The 15,174-nt window shown below is 40.9% G+C and overlaps 1 protein-coding gene across 1 annotated transcript; it reads right to left on the reverse strand.

Moving 5' to 3' along the window:
- Positions 1-11,570: 11,570 nt before the first annotated feature.
- Positions 11,571-15,174, reverse strand: LOC147142037 (uncharacterized). The gene is made up of 5 exons (XM_086041362.1): positions 15,085-15,174; positions 14,738-14,863; positions 13,620-13,769; positions 12,636-12,818; positions 11,571-12,550 (listed from the first exon to the last, which is right to left on the reverse strand). Exons 2-5 carry the CDS (start codon positions 14,841-14,843, stop codon positions 12,522-12,524), a joined length of 468 nt encoding a protein of 155 aa, XP_085897488.1. The 5' UTR covers positions 14,844-14,863; positions 15,085-15,174; the 3' UTR covers positions 11,571-12,521.

Here is a 15,174-nt window from a genome sequence, read left to right on the forward strand (position 1 = left end):
TTTGTGCCTCACAAAATGACCTTGGGCAGATGTTTGAAAGAGGCTGAGACGGGGACAGAGGGCAGGCAGAGAGGATTGTGGGTAAGTCTGATGGCCAGCAAAGCCTGGAGCCAAATGGATTAAGAAGGTGAAGGTATAAGCAGGAGACACAAAAGACAAGAAGATCTGCAGCGGCTGATTAAATGGTTCCTAGCCAATTAAAATGCCGCATCATAAATGAGCTCACATTTACCATTTGCCAGCCTCAAGAAGGCAATGAAGGGCATCGAGAGACATTTGACTAAAGCGCCTCTCTGAAAGGGATTCTAACAAAGTTGGTGGCTGGCTTCACCCTCTCATTAGTGCACCCAGGAAGCCCTTCTCCCGCACAGACACTTCAATGTGGACTTTGTCCGTGTGACCGCACAACCCGCTGAGACCTGCTGAGGCCCACTGTGCACATTTAGCGTCTGTTTGGGGGGCAACCGGAAGCCGTAAATGTCTTGCTGGCGTGCAAGCAACCTCTGCAAGTTTACAGGCTCTTGCTTTACAAATATGGCTGTGTGTCATGTGGAATTAGATGCGTCCTTTAAAAACTCTATGCGGCTACTGACCAGCTGAGGAGAATGGTCCCTGTGTCCCTGTATAGCAGGCTTAGGTGTGTGCTCAAGGGCAAGATTTGATTTTTGAAACAAACTGATGGGCCAAGTCATTCATAGATACTGTATATGTTGAAAAAAAAAAATCAATAAATAATAACAGTAATAATAATGATAATATTTAAAATAACACAATCTTAAATGAGAGTATAGATATTTGTATGTATTATCTCATGTATTTGTATTTTAGTATATAAAATATCAATGATTCAAATGAATAAAATAGAACATATATATTAATGGTAATAAATACCAAATTAATTTGTTTGTTTTTGGTTCTTTTTGAGAGCGGAAGTAAAAATAAACAACTCAAAGTGGTTGCACAAGTGTGCCCACCCTGTGTTAAAAATTAATCACATTTAAGCTTCAAGCTGCCGTGACCTGACCTCAGGATGGATGGATGGATGGACATTCAAACCTTTGTTAAATGGAAGTCAGCACACACCTGCCAACATTTAAAATGCCTCTGATTAACCCCCAATAAAGTTCAACTGTTCTACTAGACTTTTCCTAACCCTTTTCTTCTTTTTAGCTGACGCTTGCAAATTTTGTGCTACACCGACAGGTATTTGAACTGTTCATAATTCCCTCCACCTTGACTAAGTTCCTCAGTTATAGCTGATTAAAAACTGTCATATTAAAGCAAGCTTCACTGTAGGTATGGCGTTCTTTTGTGATTGGTAGTATTGTGGTTGTGGCAAATATACTTCGGCCAAAACTTGAACCTTTGTTTCAAAATTTTGCAGACACACATTTAATATCTCCCAAATGCATGTGAGAAAATGTGTCATCGTCCGGCGAAACCAGGGTAGAAGTTTTTGGCCATAATTCCAGAAGGTAACACAACACTAATGTCACCAAAAGAACAACAAAGCATGGTGGTGACAGTGTCATGCTTTGGGGCTGTTTGTCTTCAGCTGGAAATGAGGCCTTAGTTTTAGGGAATTGTGAACAGTTCCAAATAGTAGTCAGGGTTGGTACACAACGTTCAGACATTTGCTGGAAAGCAAAAAAAAAAAAAAAAAAAAGAAAATTCAAGAAAAGCCTACAAGAACATCTAAACTTTTTTTTTTTCTGAGTGCAACCACATTATCTCAGCTGTTTATTTTTTAGTTGTACAGATTATAGGTTACCATAACGGTAAAAAAACCCATTTAGAACTGATTTCTTTGAGTAGCGATATTTATATTATGCACATGTGACTGGACAGACATATTGACATTGTGTGCAAGTGAAGTGATGGACAGGCATTTGCGGCTACGTTGACCAAGCTTAAAGGAACTGTGTGATGGATCCAAGATGAGACATTCACTGACCTGTCACTTCAATGCCGCCTGTTTCCATTCCTAGCCCGTTCTTCCTGACCCTTGTCTTGGGTTCTCTGCTCTCTCTCTGGGTTCCCTCCCTCCTCCAAGCAGTCACCCTGTCAGCACTTCGCCTTGCTCACTCAGCCATACGTAACTGGCATAGCAGCATCTGCTACCTCCCTGCTCTCCAACCCGCATGGAAACTTTCCAACGGCTCGTGGTCATCACCTCCCCAAACATTTGTAGAACGTGTGTCAGCATTTTCTTTCACTAGACCAGTGCCAGGGTGTCGTTTGATGCTGAGGGAACACATTTAGGTGAGGCCTGTCGGGGATGACGACATTGAGATGACGCCCCGAGGTGATACATCCAAAAGAGATAACCCTGGTCGCAACTCATTAATCGTCACTCCGATAGCACTTCTTCACACACTGCCACATTACCTACAAATATGCGTTTTTTTGTCAATAGATATGAATCTCTCGCCCTGATAATATATCTGACGGATTTTGACTTCCGCTTGATGGAATACTTGCAGCAACGCTGGCAAAGAGAGATTTTGAAAGAGAAATGGGCTGTAAATGGGCTGTCACTTATATAGCGCTTTTCTACCATGGGTACTCAAAGCGCTGTACCTCATCTACCTACTGATGACGCAAGGATGTGACCAACCTCTAAAGAGTTCATGTCAAGGCCGTGAGTGAGGAAGAGGAAGGGTCATGATGAAGGGAGCGAGTGTGAGAAGAGGAGGTTGGGGTATCCGTCACAGTCTGGATCACAGAGACAGGCACAAACATGCACAACACAACTGCGCAAAGATACATTTATTGACATTTTGGGTTGATGATTAAAGTGTCATAGGCAATCATAGCAAAACAAATGTGACACATTATGAAAAGAAATGTGAGTTACACGCATACCGATAATCGGGCCAAATTTGGGCATTTTTAACAAATATGGGGGGGGCATGGTGGTCGACTGCTTAGCACGTCCGCCTCACAGTGCAGAGGTCGTGGGTTCGAATCTGGCCTGGGCCTTCCTGTGTGGAGTTTGCATGTTCACCCCATGCCTGCGTGGGTTTTCTCTGGGTACTCTGGTTTCGTCCCACATTCCAAAAAACATCCATGGTAAGTTAAATGAACACTCTAAATTTCCCCTAGGTGTGATTGTGAGTGCAAGTGGTTGTTTGTCTTTGTGTGCCCTGTGATTGGCTGGCAACTAGTTCAGGGTGTCGGCCACCTACTGCCCATAGACAGCTGGTATAGGCTCCAACGCGCCCCCGTGTTTGTTTGAAAAGAGGCATCACACTACAAGCCTTCTGAAAAGCCTATTTCTCCATGAAGGCGAGCTTGCAAGAGTTTGGTGTGGAAGAACTTGGCCGTCGACACAAACCCCCTTTGGGATGACCCAGAACAGCAATCGTGGGCATCCACGTGTGACCTCACAAATGCTGTTATGGATGAATGAACGATTTCCCAACAGTCACACACCAACGTCTTGCGAGCTGTCCACCAAGAATGGTGGAAGGAAGTTGCTTATTTCCATTCATAATCACTTTTTGTGGGTGTACTGAACAGTGTACTTTTGTCCTTGTGTAATCACATAGTGGCACTACACTGAACCAATCTTTTGTTTTGTATTCTTCATATAATGTGTGCTTTTGAGAGATTTGTTCAAGTACTGTACTTCCATTCCACTCACTTTGCTTTTATGTGCTGCTGCGTTCTACTAAACACTAAAGGTTGCCTCTGGGTGTGATATGTGCTACTTAAATAAGCCTTGCCTCCTTTCCTGCACTAAACGACTTTGGACTGTGTGTCGCTATGTATTTTCACCTGGGAAACATTGTGGGAGTCCAATTTAAATAGCCAATCACTTAGGCCTTGTCTACGCTGAGCCGGGTTTTTTTTAACAACCGAATATCAAAAAGCGCATTGAGAATGTCTATAACAAAGCAAGGTTATTTTCGTACATGAAAACGAACGAAAATAACGAAAACTAAAATTAAAAAAACATTTTCGTTTACGAAATACAATAAAAACGAAAATGTTTTTTGTGGACGATAGGGCTAACCGCAGGCTTATATCTGACGTTTTCAAAAACCCCGGCTACGTGTAGACAGGGCCTTAGGGAGGACTTAGAGTATTTGGCAGTCGCTGGAGCATGGGCGTGCAGAGGGTGGGGTCAATGGGGCAGTAGCCCCAGACATCCACAGCACAGCACCCCAGTTGCGAATTTGGACATATGAAAGAGGCATCCAGCTGGCATTGAGAGTCATCAACTTGGGAAAACTCCCATCCACAGGTTTTCAAATTAAGGTTTTAAACTAAGGTTGGGGTTTAAAAGTGCGTTTAAACTAGGGTTAAGGTTTCAAATTCAATTTTTTTCATGCCCCCTCGATCAAAAGTAGATGCCCCTTCTACAAGACAAAGCCGTCAGCGCCTGCGAACTATCATAGTTAATTTTCCTTGACTGAGGGGTGGGACATGTTTGCAGATGGAAGATTTTTTTTTTTTAAGCATCGGCCTCGAGTAGGGGGCAGTGTGTATGCCCCCCGCAGGAGGATGGCTGTTGGCACCACCCTCAAAATGCTCTTGTCCTATTGTGATTGATTGGCAGAAATTTAGGGAAAAGTTCTGTCTGCAACAAAAAACTTTTTTTTTTTAAAATCACGCTTCCCACTATTTTTACATTTGGGCTGACTTGGGCAATTTTGTAGACATGTTTAACAAACTGTCAGGTGGTTACCTTATTACAGAACTTGTATGAAAGTCAAACGTTAATATGTTTGTAGGTAAAGTTAAAATGGCTTTTATCATTTGCTCTATTTCCCGGCATACTTCATTCAAGTTTCTTTCATTGCCAAATGACAATCATTGCTGAGGTCTTTGTGTATTAATAGATATTTCTTTTCCATTAGATTCCACAAGTGGTTGTGATAGGAGAAGTTATCAGAAGGGTCAAACTGGAGCAGACATCAAGGTCTTGCATCTGTTCCAAACAAGCGTGACGTTCCAGCTTCCGCTCCTTCCAGTAACGATTTATTTCCAGCAATCTCTGCTTCCTAGCCAGCTGCTAAATTACAGATTACAGATTTGCTTATAGGCAGCAGAGAGGGGGAAGATGGAAGGACCGCTGATGGGAGAGGAATGTGTCGGGCCAAAATAAGAAAAACATCACAGAATGGAAATACAGTTTAAGAGCCCAGATGAGAAATGACATATGCAAATTCTGCTTTACGCACCTAAAATATCCCATGAGAGCTTTTTAATCATGCTGAGGCATTGTGACAGCCAGCTCATCAGAGACATAATGAAGATAATATGCTAATAGCTGACTCATTCTGGGGAGAATAAAACACACGCACACACACAGAACAAACAACACGTCGGCCACTTGCGTATCTTGAAGGGGAGATGGACACAAGATGAGGTCGAATGAGGGCATGGACATGGAAATTGGCCGGGTGGGAGAATGAGGCAGGAAGAATGGTGTCAGCACTCGTGTACATATAAATAAAGACTTCTTTTCAAAGCAGAACTAAACAAATGCAAAACTTTTACACTCAATGTGTTGGAGTCCCTGGGAGGCAATTACTGACTATAGCTGTGAGGAAAAAGCTGACAAAAAATGATGCACCCAGCAACACTCTGGATGAGCAAAGTCTAAGAATATGAAAATTAGCCAGGAAGATCTTATTGGCATTGAGAGAAAGATTCATGTTTAAAACTGGCCTTGGCAATGCAATGACAAAAGTAGCAATAAAGAGTATCGCAAAAAAAATTCAAAATGAAAAAAAAAAAAAATGACTGTGACTCTTTGGCGCACACCAAGCGATTGAGCGCCACACATCTACTGACGTGCTGCAATGCAAAAACTGTTTCTCTGTAATGTGGTTTGAGGCTACACGTACAGTATACTGTATTATTACTTTTTTGGATTGAACCACTACAACACCTTTGCGTTTTTTAAGGGAGAAGCGGATTGTCAGAAAGGCCCCTATTTTCGTGCCCTCAGTGTGCATGAGTGGCGTTTTCTTTCTTTTGGTATTTTTGTAGACGAGTGCAGTTAGAAACGAGCATTTGAGCCATTGTGGCAGTGAACACAGCTGCATACCTGTCAAGTTGGGCGCTTTCGGCGTAATTTGTCCTGGTGTAAACACCTTTTTAAACATTTACGCCGTACATTGCGAATCCGTACGGCCAATGTCAATTTTATCAGTGTTAAAACGTTCTTGTTTTTCTTACCTAACCGTAGTCGGGAGACGCACGGGACAGCTTTCTCCAAGGCCAGAGTTGCCTCCCTGATCGTGGCCGTCGCATGTCGTCGAAGGGGGAGCCCAGTAGCCAAACAACACACGTCAGAGGGAGACAAGTGTCTTCCGCGCGTTTTAAGCTGAAACTCGCTGACGGACGGCCGTTTAAAATTAGAGGCAGACCGGCCTATAGACGGGTATTATTTATTTCCCCCCGGAAAAAAAGGCGAATGACGGACGACGGAAGCGTAGCCACGCCGCAGATGAACGACGAATAACGGAAGCTCAATTTTTAGTAAAATGCCCAGCACTGCTGACTTGCTTCCCGGCCAATGGGAGCAGCTCATGTCATTGTCTTTGAATTTAGCGCAGGTGACACGCACGCGGCACGCAGTCTTTGACATTGCGGAAGAAAATACACTTACTGGAGTCCATGTAGAAGATCGAAAAACGCAATAAGGAACTGCACGCAGACCTCCACTTGCGGATTATTTAAGGTTAGCCAGCAATCACAGATCACCACTGTGGAGTGCGCACTTGGAGTGCAGAGCCTGCATGAAGTAACCGGTCATTATTTGAGAACCATTTCTACACCTTGGTTTGCAAGTGTTTCATCCGCAGCTGGTCCTGAAACTGACACCTTTATTTAGTGATTGATTATGCAGAAAGATTTTGTGAGCATTGCAGGGAGGATCAATGCAAACTGAGCATACAAATTGGGACTGATTGCTGGGGAAATGTTAACACAGAACTGCCAACCTGTATGCATTTTAAGTAGCAGGTTTTTACCTCAAAGCATGATTCCTCAGAAAATCTCATGAGGCCCTTTTCTTTCAATTGCACATGTGCAGTATTTAAATCTGTATCCTGCCTATCACAAAAAGAAGAAATCACTGGGGAATATGCATGAATATTAGGTGACTTTAGTTCCCCCTAATGCATTTCACAGATTGAATTGCTAGGTAAGATGTTTTATTTTTTCAACTTTCTAAAGTAGCACACTTGCAAAACTTAGGTAAATATTAAGCATTAATAATCTAACAGGACATATGTTGCTTTAGTACTGTAAATAATATTAAGTTACATTCCATGTGCCTCTGATTGGTAAATGTGATTTTTTTTTTTAACCTCCGCTGCATTATAGATTTTTAAGTCAGTGTATTAGAAGAATATGAAGAGGCAGAGATGGTCCCCAAGTAAACTGTGGTAAATGTCCTTATTTCCACAGAGCAGAGAGAATATACTTGAGTTATGTTGTATGGTTTGTTGTTTGTATGTGTTGCTGCTCCGTGTGTGTTTATAGCAGATGTTTGAAAGTTTATAATTACTGTAACATCAATGCTAATGTGGGGGCAGTACAATACCGACATGAGCCAGTCAAAACTCCTAGTAAGCCAGTCAGTCTTCGCTGAGGATAAAGAATATATGTCTGGGAGTAATGTTCTAGTCTGTTTACATATGCTGCTCCACAAATCTGATTTACTTTATGGGCTACAATACAGATGTTATTAACCTGTCTATGGCTTTTTGCATTGTTTCTTAGCATTAGGCTAAATGGACCTACCTAAAGCAAAGCTATGTGGTTGTTTTGAATACACAACATGTAATTGTCTTTGTTTTGTTCACTTGGACAGTAAACTGGGACTGGGAGAGACATTTAAACATTTTGAATCTTCTTTTTTGAAAAATTGTTCACTATCTGCCAAAGTGTCTCTCGAGATCACGGATTTTGTATTACATGATAAAAGCATGCAAGAAAAGTCTTCTCTGAGAGTGACTGGTAAATATGAGTAATCAGAGTGTCATTATCTGCCAAACTACTCTCCTTCAACTCATCCAAAGTAGGCTTGTTTAGCCTTGGTGGAGGTCTGTTCTCTCTTGAGTGCCTTGTAACACTTATGTAGTACAACTCGGATGTGTACTCGCTCTGCTTGCATTACGGTGACAAATAATAAAGTGTGCAAAGCCGGTTGAAAGTGCGGTGGAAAGTTCCTCCAGGAGCGACAAAGGTTAGCGCGGCTGCTCGGATCAATAGGATATATAAATGCTGAGCTTGCCGCACAAGTGAAGGACACACACAACTGCTGTATGGGAGATCAAACATAACATGGGGGGGTTCGGGGAATGTGCTGCCAACAGCACTGACGAGCTTTAGAATAATCCTATCTCTCCTGAGATGCACCCACATGCAGGATATAGCTATGAGCACATACAAGCCTCGACAGGACACGCACAAAGCAAAAGTGACTTGACGAGCAGGATAGCAAGAAAGATGAAATTGAGGCGGATCGTATGCTAATAGAAGTGAGGAGGCTAAAAGTGAAACAGAGAACATTTCATCGCTATAGCAACAGCCTTTGTACTTGTGGAGGCAAGTGGGTAGCGTGTGGGAGGGAAAATCTGGGGAGGGAAAGAAAGCGAGAGAGAGACTTTTGGCTGGCCTCTTGGTGAGCTTCTAGTCATGCAGCTTCTGCCAACCAATCACCTTGAGGCATTAAACAGCTAAGGTCACCGAGGAGGAAAAATGAGCAACTCTGACACAAACACACATACACAATAGAAGTTCTCTCTTACACATACAGAGGATGCCACCAGATACTACCATGCATGCCTGCTACTCGTAGACTAGAACCAATAACCATGGAGATCTGCAAATGTGTGTTTTATGTGCATGATAATAATTGTGTCATTATTATTTTTACTGAGGAAAGGTGCCAACCATTATTGACAAGCAGTGTTGAGAAAAAAAAAAAAGATGTACGAATACTAAGGGAGGAGTTTGCCATGTTAAAAATGTTAGCAAGATGTGAATGTAGCCTCACTTCACTAATCCTGACGCCGCCTCGAGTCTCTGAGCAAAACCGCACCCATCACTGACTAGTGTGCGATTCTCACCTGGCAATTCATAATGACATTGTATTAGTCTGTACAATTGTGATAAATAGTCACAAAGAACAACAACCAGCTTCAACAAAATAGCGGTGCTAGCAATACTAAGCTAGCAGTGGCACTGTAAACAAGCCGAGTGTTACTATAAGACTTAATGTTATAGGCTTGAAGTTTGATGTTTTTGGCACGTACAATCAATTTAAAATCCAAAACAGATGATAATCGCACCACCTGGCAGTATAAGATACACAGAACGGTATGTTGTTCATTGAGGTGTTATCGAGCCACAACCGACAAACCCCATATTCAACTGAAAGAAAATAAAAAAGTGTCCATTTCACTCCAAATGCCATTTTGTATGGTACTTTTCAGTCTGTTAGTTCAAGAACTCGCGGAATTTTGCCACAAGCCAGTAAATGGTACTGAGGTGCCATCAGAGACTGGTCACATGTTTCTGGGCTGCGCTGCTCAGTCAACACAAAGGGACTTTACAGTAGACTAGAGCAGACTAAAAAGTGCATCAATATGGTGGCCATGTTGCAAGTGGGCTTCATAATAATGTCTTAACTCCTCTCTGAGGTCATCAGTACAGAACTAAAATTCCATACAGAGGATGTGACTCTGAGTATTGTTATATTTGTCTGCCTACATGCTGTTGCTGAACCATTTGTATTTTATCCGTTATTTAAGGCACTACGACCTAGATGCTAATTAGTATTAGAATTAAACTGGCAGGACCGTTATTTTGTCTGTTTGGCTGTTTTAAATAGACAAACGTGTAATTTGTTTTGTTTTTGTTTAGTTTGACATCAAACTTCAACTGAGTGGCATTCAACATCTTAAAGAATCTTTTTTTGATGAATTGTTCATTATCTGCCAAACTACTATATAGTGTGTTCAGTTCACTGTCACCATAAAGGGTTTGTATCTCATGTCCGCACTTACAAGTCCAAGCAAACAATGAAAAAGAAAAGCCTTGTATCCTGAAAAACGCACTTGTGCAAAGTAGGAGTACTTTTGCCAAGTCTGTTGAAAAGCATAAATAGAAGCAGCGCTGAATGGGATTTCTATTTTCTATGCAGACGTCCATTATCTCCATATTAAGTCCTGACTTTGACTTCCACTGGGAATTGCAATAACATCAATGGGTTCAGAAGTGAAGTGGGGGAGGTCACATCAATTGTATGAAATTACAATTCAGAAGCCAAAATTTGCACAATTTTGCTCTGCTCGGGATAACCTTGACTAACCCAAACACTGCAAGAAAGAGAGCCAGATTATGAAATTGATGAGGTTATTACAGCCGCATGAGTGAAAGTTGCTCCATTCACGCAACCCACTTGTGATTTACAACTCGCTTACACTCTCCTGACATCAGTGACTGTTGCTATTTTTAAATTAAGACATTGAGCTCCACACTCTGTGAAGTGAATTTTATGACAAAAAACGTTTTATTTTTTTCATTTGCAATGTCATAAATCAAATTGTATTGGTGTGCCTAACGACACAACAATATATATACATACATACATACATATATATATATATATATATATATATATATATATATATATATATATATATATATATATATATATATATATATATATATATATATATATATATATATATATATATATATATATATATATATATATATATATATATATATATATATATATATATATATATATATATATATATATATATATGCATACGTGTGTGTGTGGCCAACAATCAGGATGTCCCATTTTCATCAGAATATTTCATTAATGAGAGGATTTTCTGCTTGTTGGCCATGACTGCTCACGCATTTGCTTTTCCATGCTGTCTGCCCTCGCTTGATTTCCCCTGATGGGAGCATTCAGTGACTCCACATCCACTTGAGCACACTTCTTCACCTGGCATCATTTTGAAAGTCAGCACACTATCAAAGTCAGCAGTGTGACAGCTGAAACAAGGCAAACACACACAGCGGAAAACATCTGCTGCCAACTGTTCATTGTCACAAGTGAATGTTATCGTCTGGCTGAGGAATGTTAAGTTAATTGCAGAGAATCCATAATCCGGATTTAGTCTGGTTACAAAAAAATCAACTTTAACTGTGGTGTAACTGTAAGATATGGAAGAGTATTGCTGTGATGCCAGAAAAAGTTAAATATAGTAATATAACGTGATATTTTGTGTTTTAACGTGGCACGTTTCACATTTTAAAGTGACATACTACTATTTTATCAAGGGCGTCAAAGTAACGTTGGTGGGCTGTAACATATACATATATATATATATATGTATATATATATATACATATATATATGTGTGTGATATGTGTGTGTGTGTATATACACACACACACACACGCACACACACACACACACACACACACACCTGCACAAATTGAAATGATTTGTCTTATGTATGGCCACAGATGACATTGAGATGTTATCATAGAATTGAAGTTGAGCTCTTCACACACTAGGAAACAGTTTACATTTAGTTTATTCAAAATGCAATAATTATAATAATAAAACATACAATATTTTTTTACTTTCTGCATAACTACGTTCTGTTGAGTAAACATGCGTCCACGCGCAATAACACATTTTCCTCAAATAACAGAAACATACAAAATAAGATGCCTGAATCTTCAATTGTAAGCATTGGCTGTGAAGACATGATCATATAGTGGTGGACTATTTATATCGGTATCTTGGTTACAGATATTCAAGCTGAGACCCTGCGGTCACAGTTTCTTTTTCCCCAACAAACCATTTTATGGGCTCAGAAATTGTAAAAGGAGGAATATTCATAATAGTGTTATTTCCTGAGGGCACATTGAGTTGTAATTTAAGAAATAAATTCCTTGTTGACAGAAATTAGACAGATTACTTGACATCAGTGTTCCCCAACCATTGAGCCAATGCACATGTTTTACATTAGAAAATAGCACACCGCCAAACAAAAAATGTCACAGAAAATATATAAACTGATAATGTCTCAACTTATTGACAAAGGCATTTACTCAGTGTGAGATTTGGGCCACAAAGGTATTATTCTGTGATATGTATGGCAACAGGTGGTTACACCTTAGTAATCAAAAGATTTTAGCACCCATTAAGTCAAATTAATTTGCCACAGGACAATGCGCTGCGGCACAGTGGCTGCGAATTACTTCCGTACAGTACTTGCGAAACATGTTATACTAAAATAGCTAAGCTTGTTTTCAGCATGAATATTCCCTTAAAAACACAGTTGCCTTTTTTGTTTTGTGCCTTCTTTCGGAAGGACAAAGCAAAACTATCAAGTGTGTTTTGTTGGGCAAATAATAATAAATAAAGAAAAACAAATATTTACCATTGAAATGTAACAAGAGAATGTTTTGAAAGCTATAGAAAGGCTGATTTTCCTGTGTAGAGAAGGACTTGGTCACCATCACCGGGTTGTTTGCAGCAAGGGAGATCCTGAAGAACAGTTGAAACGTTCAATACCCTTTGCACAATAGTAATTTACATGCACGTGTGTGTGTGTGTGTGCGCGCGCATCTACCTTGAGCCTTGCCAAGGCACACCTTCTCACACTCCTCCATGTGGACGAATCGGTTGTCGTTTCCTCCGCACCCGCTGTAGATAAAGGGCCTGCATGCTTGGACATGGCTGTTGAAGTACCAGCGCAAAGTGAAGCGATTGCAGCTGCCCTCCTCCATCGGCACGAGGCACGCTTCTGCTGGAGCTGCAGTGCACGTTGACGTCAAGAAAAAAAGGGAGAACACTCAATCATAATAAGAGACAATTTAGAGAAACATACTGGCTATATATAGTGTAATTACTGTGCGTACAGCAGTATTTGTGTGTTGGAGGGGTGCCTTTAAGGGGTGTGGCCTATGAGTCAGGAGCTGGAGTCGGGTTGGCCAGTTAAGTCTCCGCGTGAGTGTCTAGGTGCGAGTTGTGGCCTACAGCAGTTCCTTGCGAATGTTCTCATTTTTTATTTGTGTGTCCCATTCAACAAAATGCTGAAAGTGTTTTGGTGACCGTGGCTCTCCTTGCCCACATACAGTACAATACAGACAGTACCTTGGTTGCTCCATTTATTTTTGCCAACAAAGTGACAATATTTATCTCTAAAAATTCAAAAGTCAAGGTAATGCTGTTAATAGAATGGAAGGAAATATGAAGTTTGGCACCCTTTTGCAGCTACATTATAACAACTTCCACTTTTCTGGAAAGACTTTCAAGATGTTGACTTTGTAGATATTATTGAGTATTTAGAGTTCGAAGAGGGCCTGGTTTATAATCTCAGCGTATGCAAAAAGATGTTACTTCCCATTTTGGAACAGAAAAGGGCCTTCTCTTAACCATGAAGTGCACAGTTGTTCAAAAATGCCCTCTTTGGTATCAATTCCTGATGCGTTAATTAATTGATTGGTGTGTCAACACTTTCTTGGTAACTTGAGTTTTACTGAATCGAAAACTACCTGAGATATGACCCAACCTCAGCGTTACGATTCCCCAAACAGCTTACAACCTTTCCTACCTTTGCCATGGGCTGTTTTGGTGGACCTGACTGTTCTGGGCTTGGCCGCTTTCAGAGTTGGAACTTTGCCGCCTCTCTCTCCACCAACTCTCACTACATTAGGTGCGTTTCTGGCTTCAACTTTGACCTTTTTCTGTCTGTCAGGCTCATCTGTGGAAACAGGTCGGCATCAGTGAGAGAATGGTTACAACAACCGTGGGTGTAGTTGACAAAAACATTTACAGCCATTTAAACATTTCAAGTTCATTTAAACATGTTTTTCCGAGCAGCTCTTGAACGCATCGTGGACGGTTTGCGGCAGCATATGACTTGAAGGCTGGTTGCGCCACAGCTGAGAAAAAATGCTCAGCAAACCATTCTTCTAAATAAGCCACGTAAGTTCAGTAACACTGTCACAGTGATTTTAATTTGCGTTTTTTAACTTGTTAATAAGAATATGTGGTATAGAAAATGGGTGAATAAAAACACATGCGTGTGATACAACACTGTACATTGAAGTTCAGAATTCAGAAAGAGTGAAGTGGACTGATTATGAATTTGTATTTCAATATCCCTACCTTCACTTATTCTGGTTATGATTTTTTTTTTAATTTGAGAATGATTTATCTTAGTGTCATTCTTTGATCATGGTTGTCACTTGTTTTTGGTGAGCGTCTGGGGATTTTCAGAAGAATGGGTTGGTGTTTACTCGAAAATGGAGAAAAAATGTTTTAGTTTCCAAGTTGAGATCATTTATGTCAACTTTTTCTAAAAGCAAAACGATAATTTGCCTGCTTCTATGGAGAACTGAAGAAATAAGAAAGTAATCACATTTGAAAGGCTGAAATAAGAGAATTTGCACTTAAAAATGTTTTTTTTTTTTTTAAATAGTTCCAAACCTTGTTACTTCCTTTCAATTTGTGCGTAGTAAGCTTACCGGCAAAAAATGACATTTTACTGAATTGTTCGATCAGACATTTAATTACCTGCCTACTTATGCTTTACTATCATTGCGTGTCACTCAACCAGAATTTGACAGTTGAACGTGGGAGGATCGTTTGCTTGTGAAAGTCGGCTTGCTCCCGAAAAATTTGCACCCCCCACTTCTGAAATGAAGTGCTCCAGACCAAGTCCAATACCGTCAGTGTGATTGTCAGCAGGAGGGAAATACAGCAGCTCATCTAAGGGGTCGTCGTAGTTCTCGATGGAGTAGATGTGCTCGTAGTCGGGATCGTTGGTGTTCATCACCACGCGCAGCTCACGGCCTGAAAGACCAGTGGCAACATGCTACACATCCAAATGGAAAGTGACTATCTGTGCACGCCGGGAAATCAATATACCCTAATATTCTCAAAAGAAAAGTCCACAAAGTGTTTTTCTTTCTTAAGAAAGCCACCAATGATTCAGTCCAACAGTGAGGGCAGGCACACGCACGAACAAACACACACAGAAGCCAACAAGCGGGGTGACGGACGGACGCACTCACCCTGCTCAGCCTTCAGGGCCGCGAGTTGCTCCGCTGCCACGGGTTGGGAGCGAGTGACAGGACCTGACGCCGAGAGAGCTACACAGGGCG

This window comes from Filicampus tigris, chromosome 9 (assembly GCF_054856515.1).
Source record: "Filicampus tigris isolate MCC_2025a chromosome 9, RoL_Ftig_1.0, whole genome shotgun sequence".
Lineage (NCBI taxonomy): Eukaryota > Metazoa > Chordata > Actinopteri > Syngnathiformes > Syngnathidae > Filicampus > Filicampus tigris.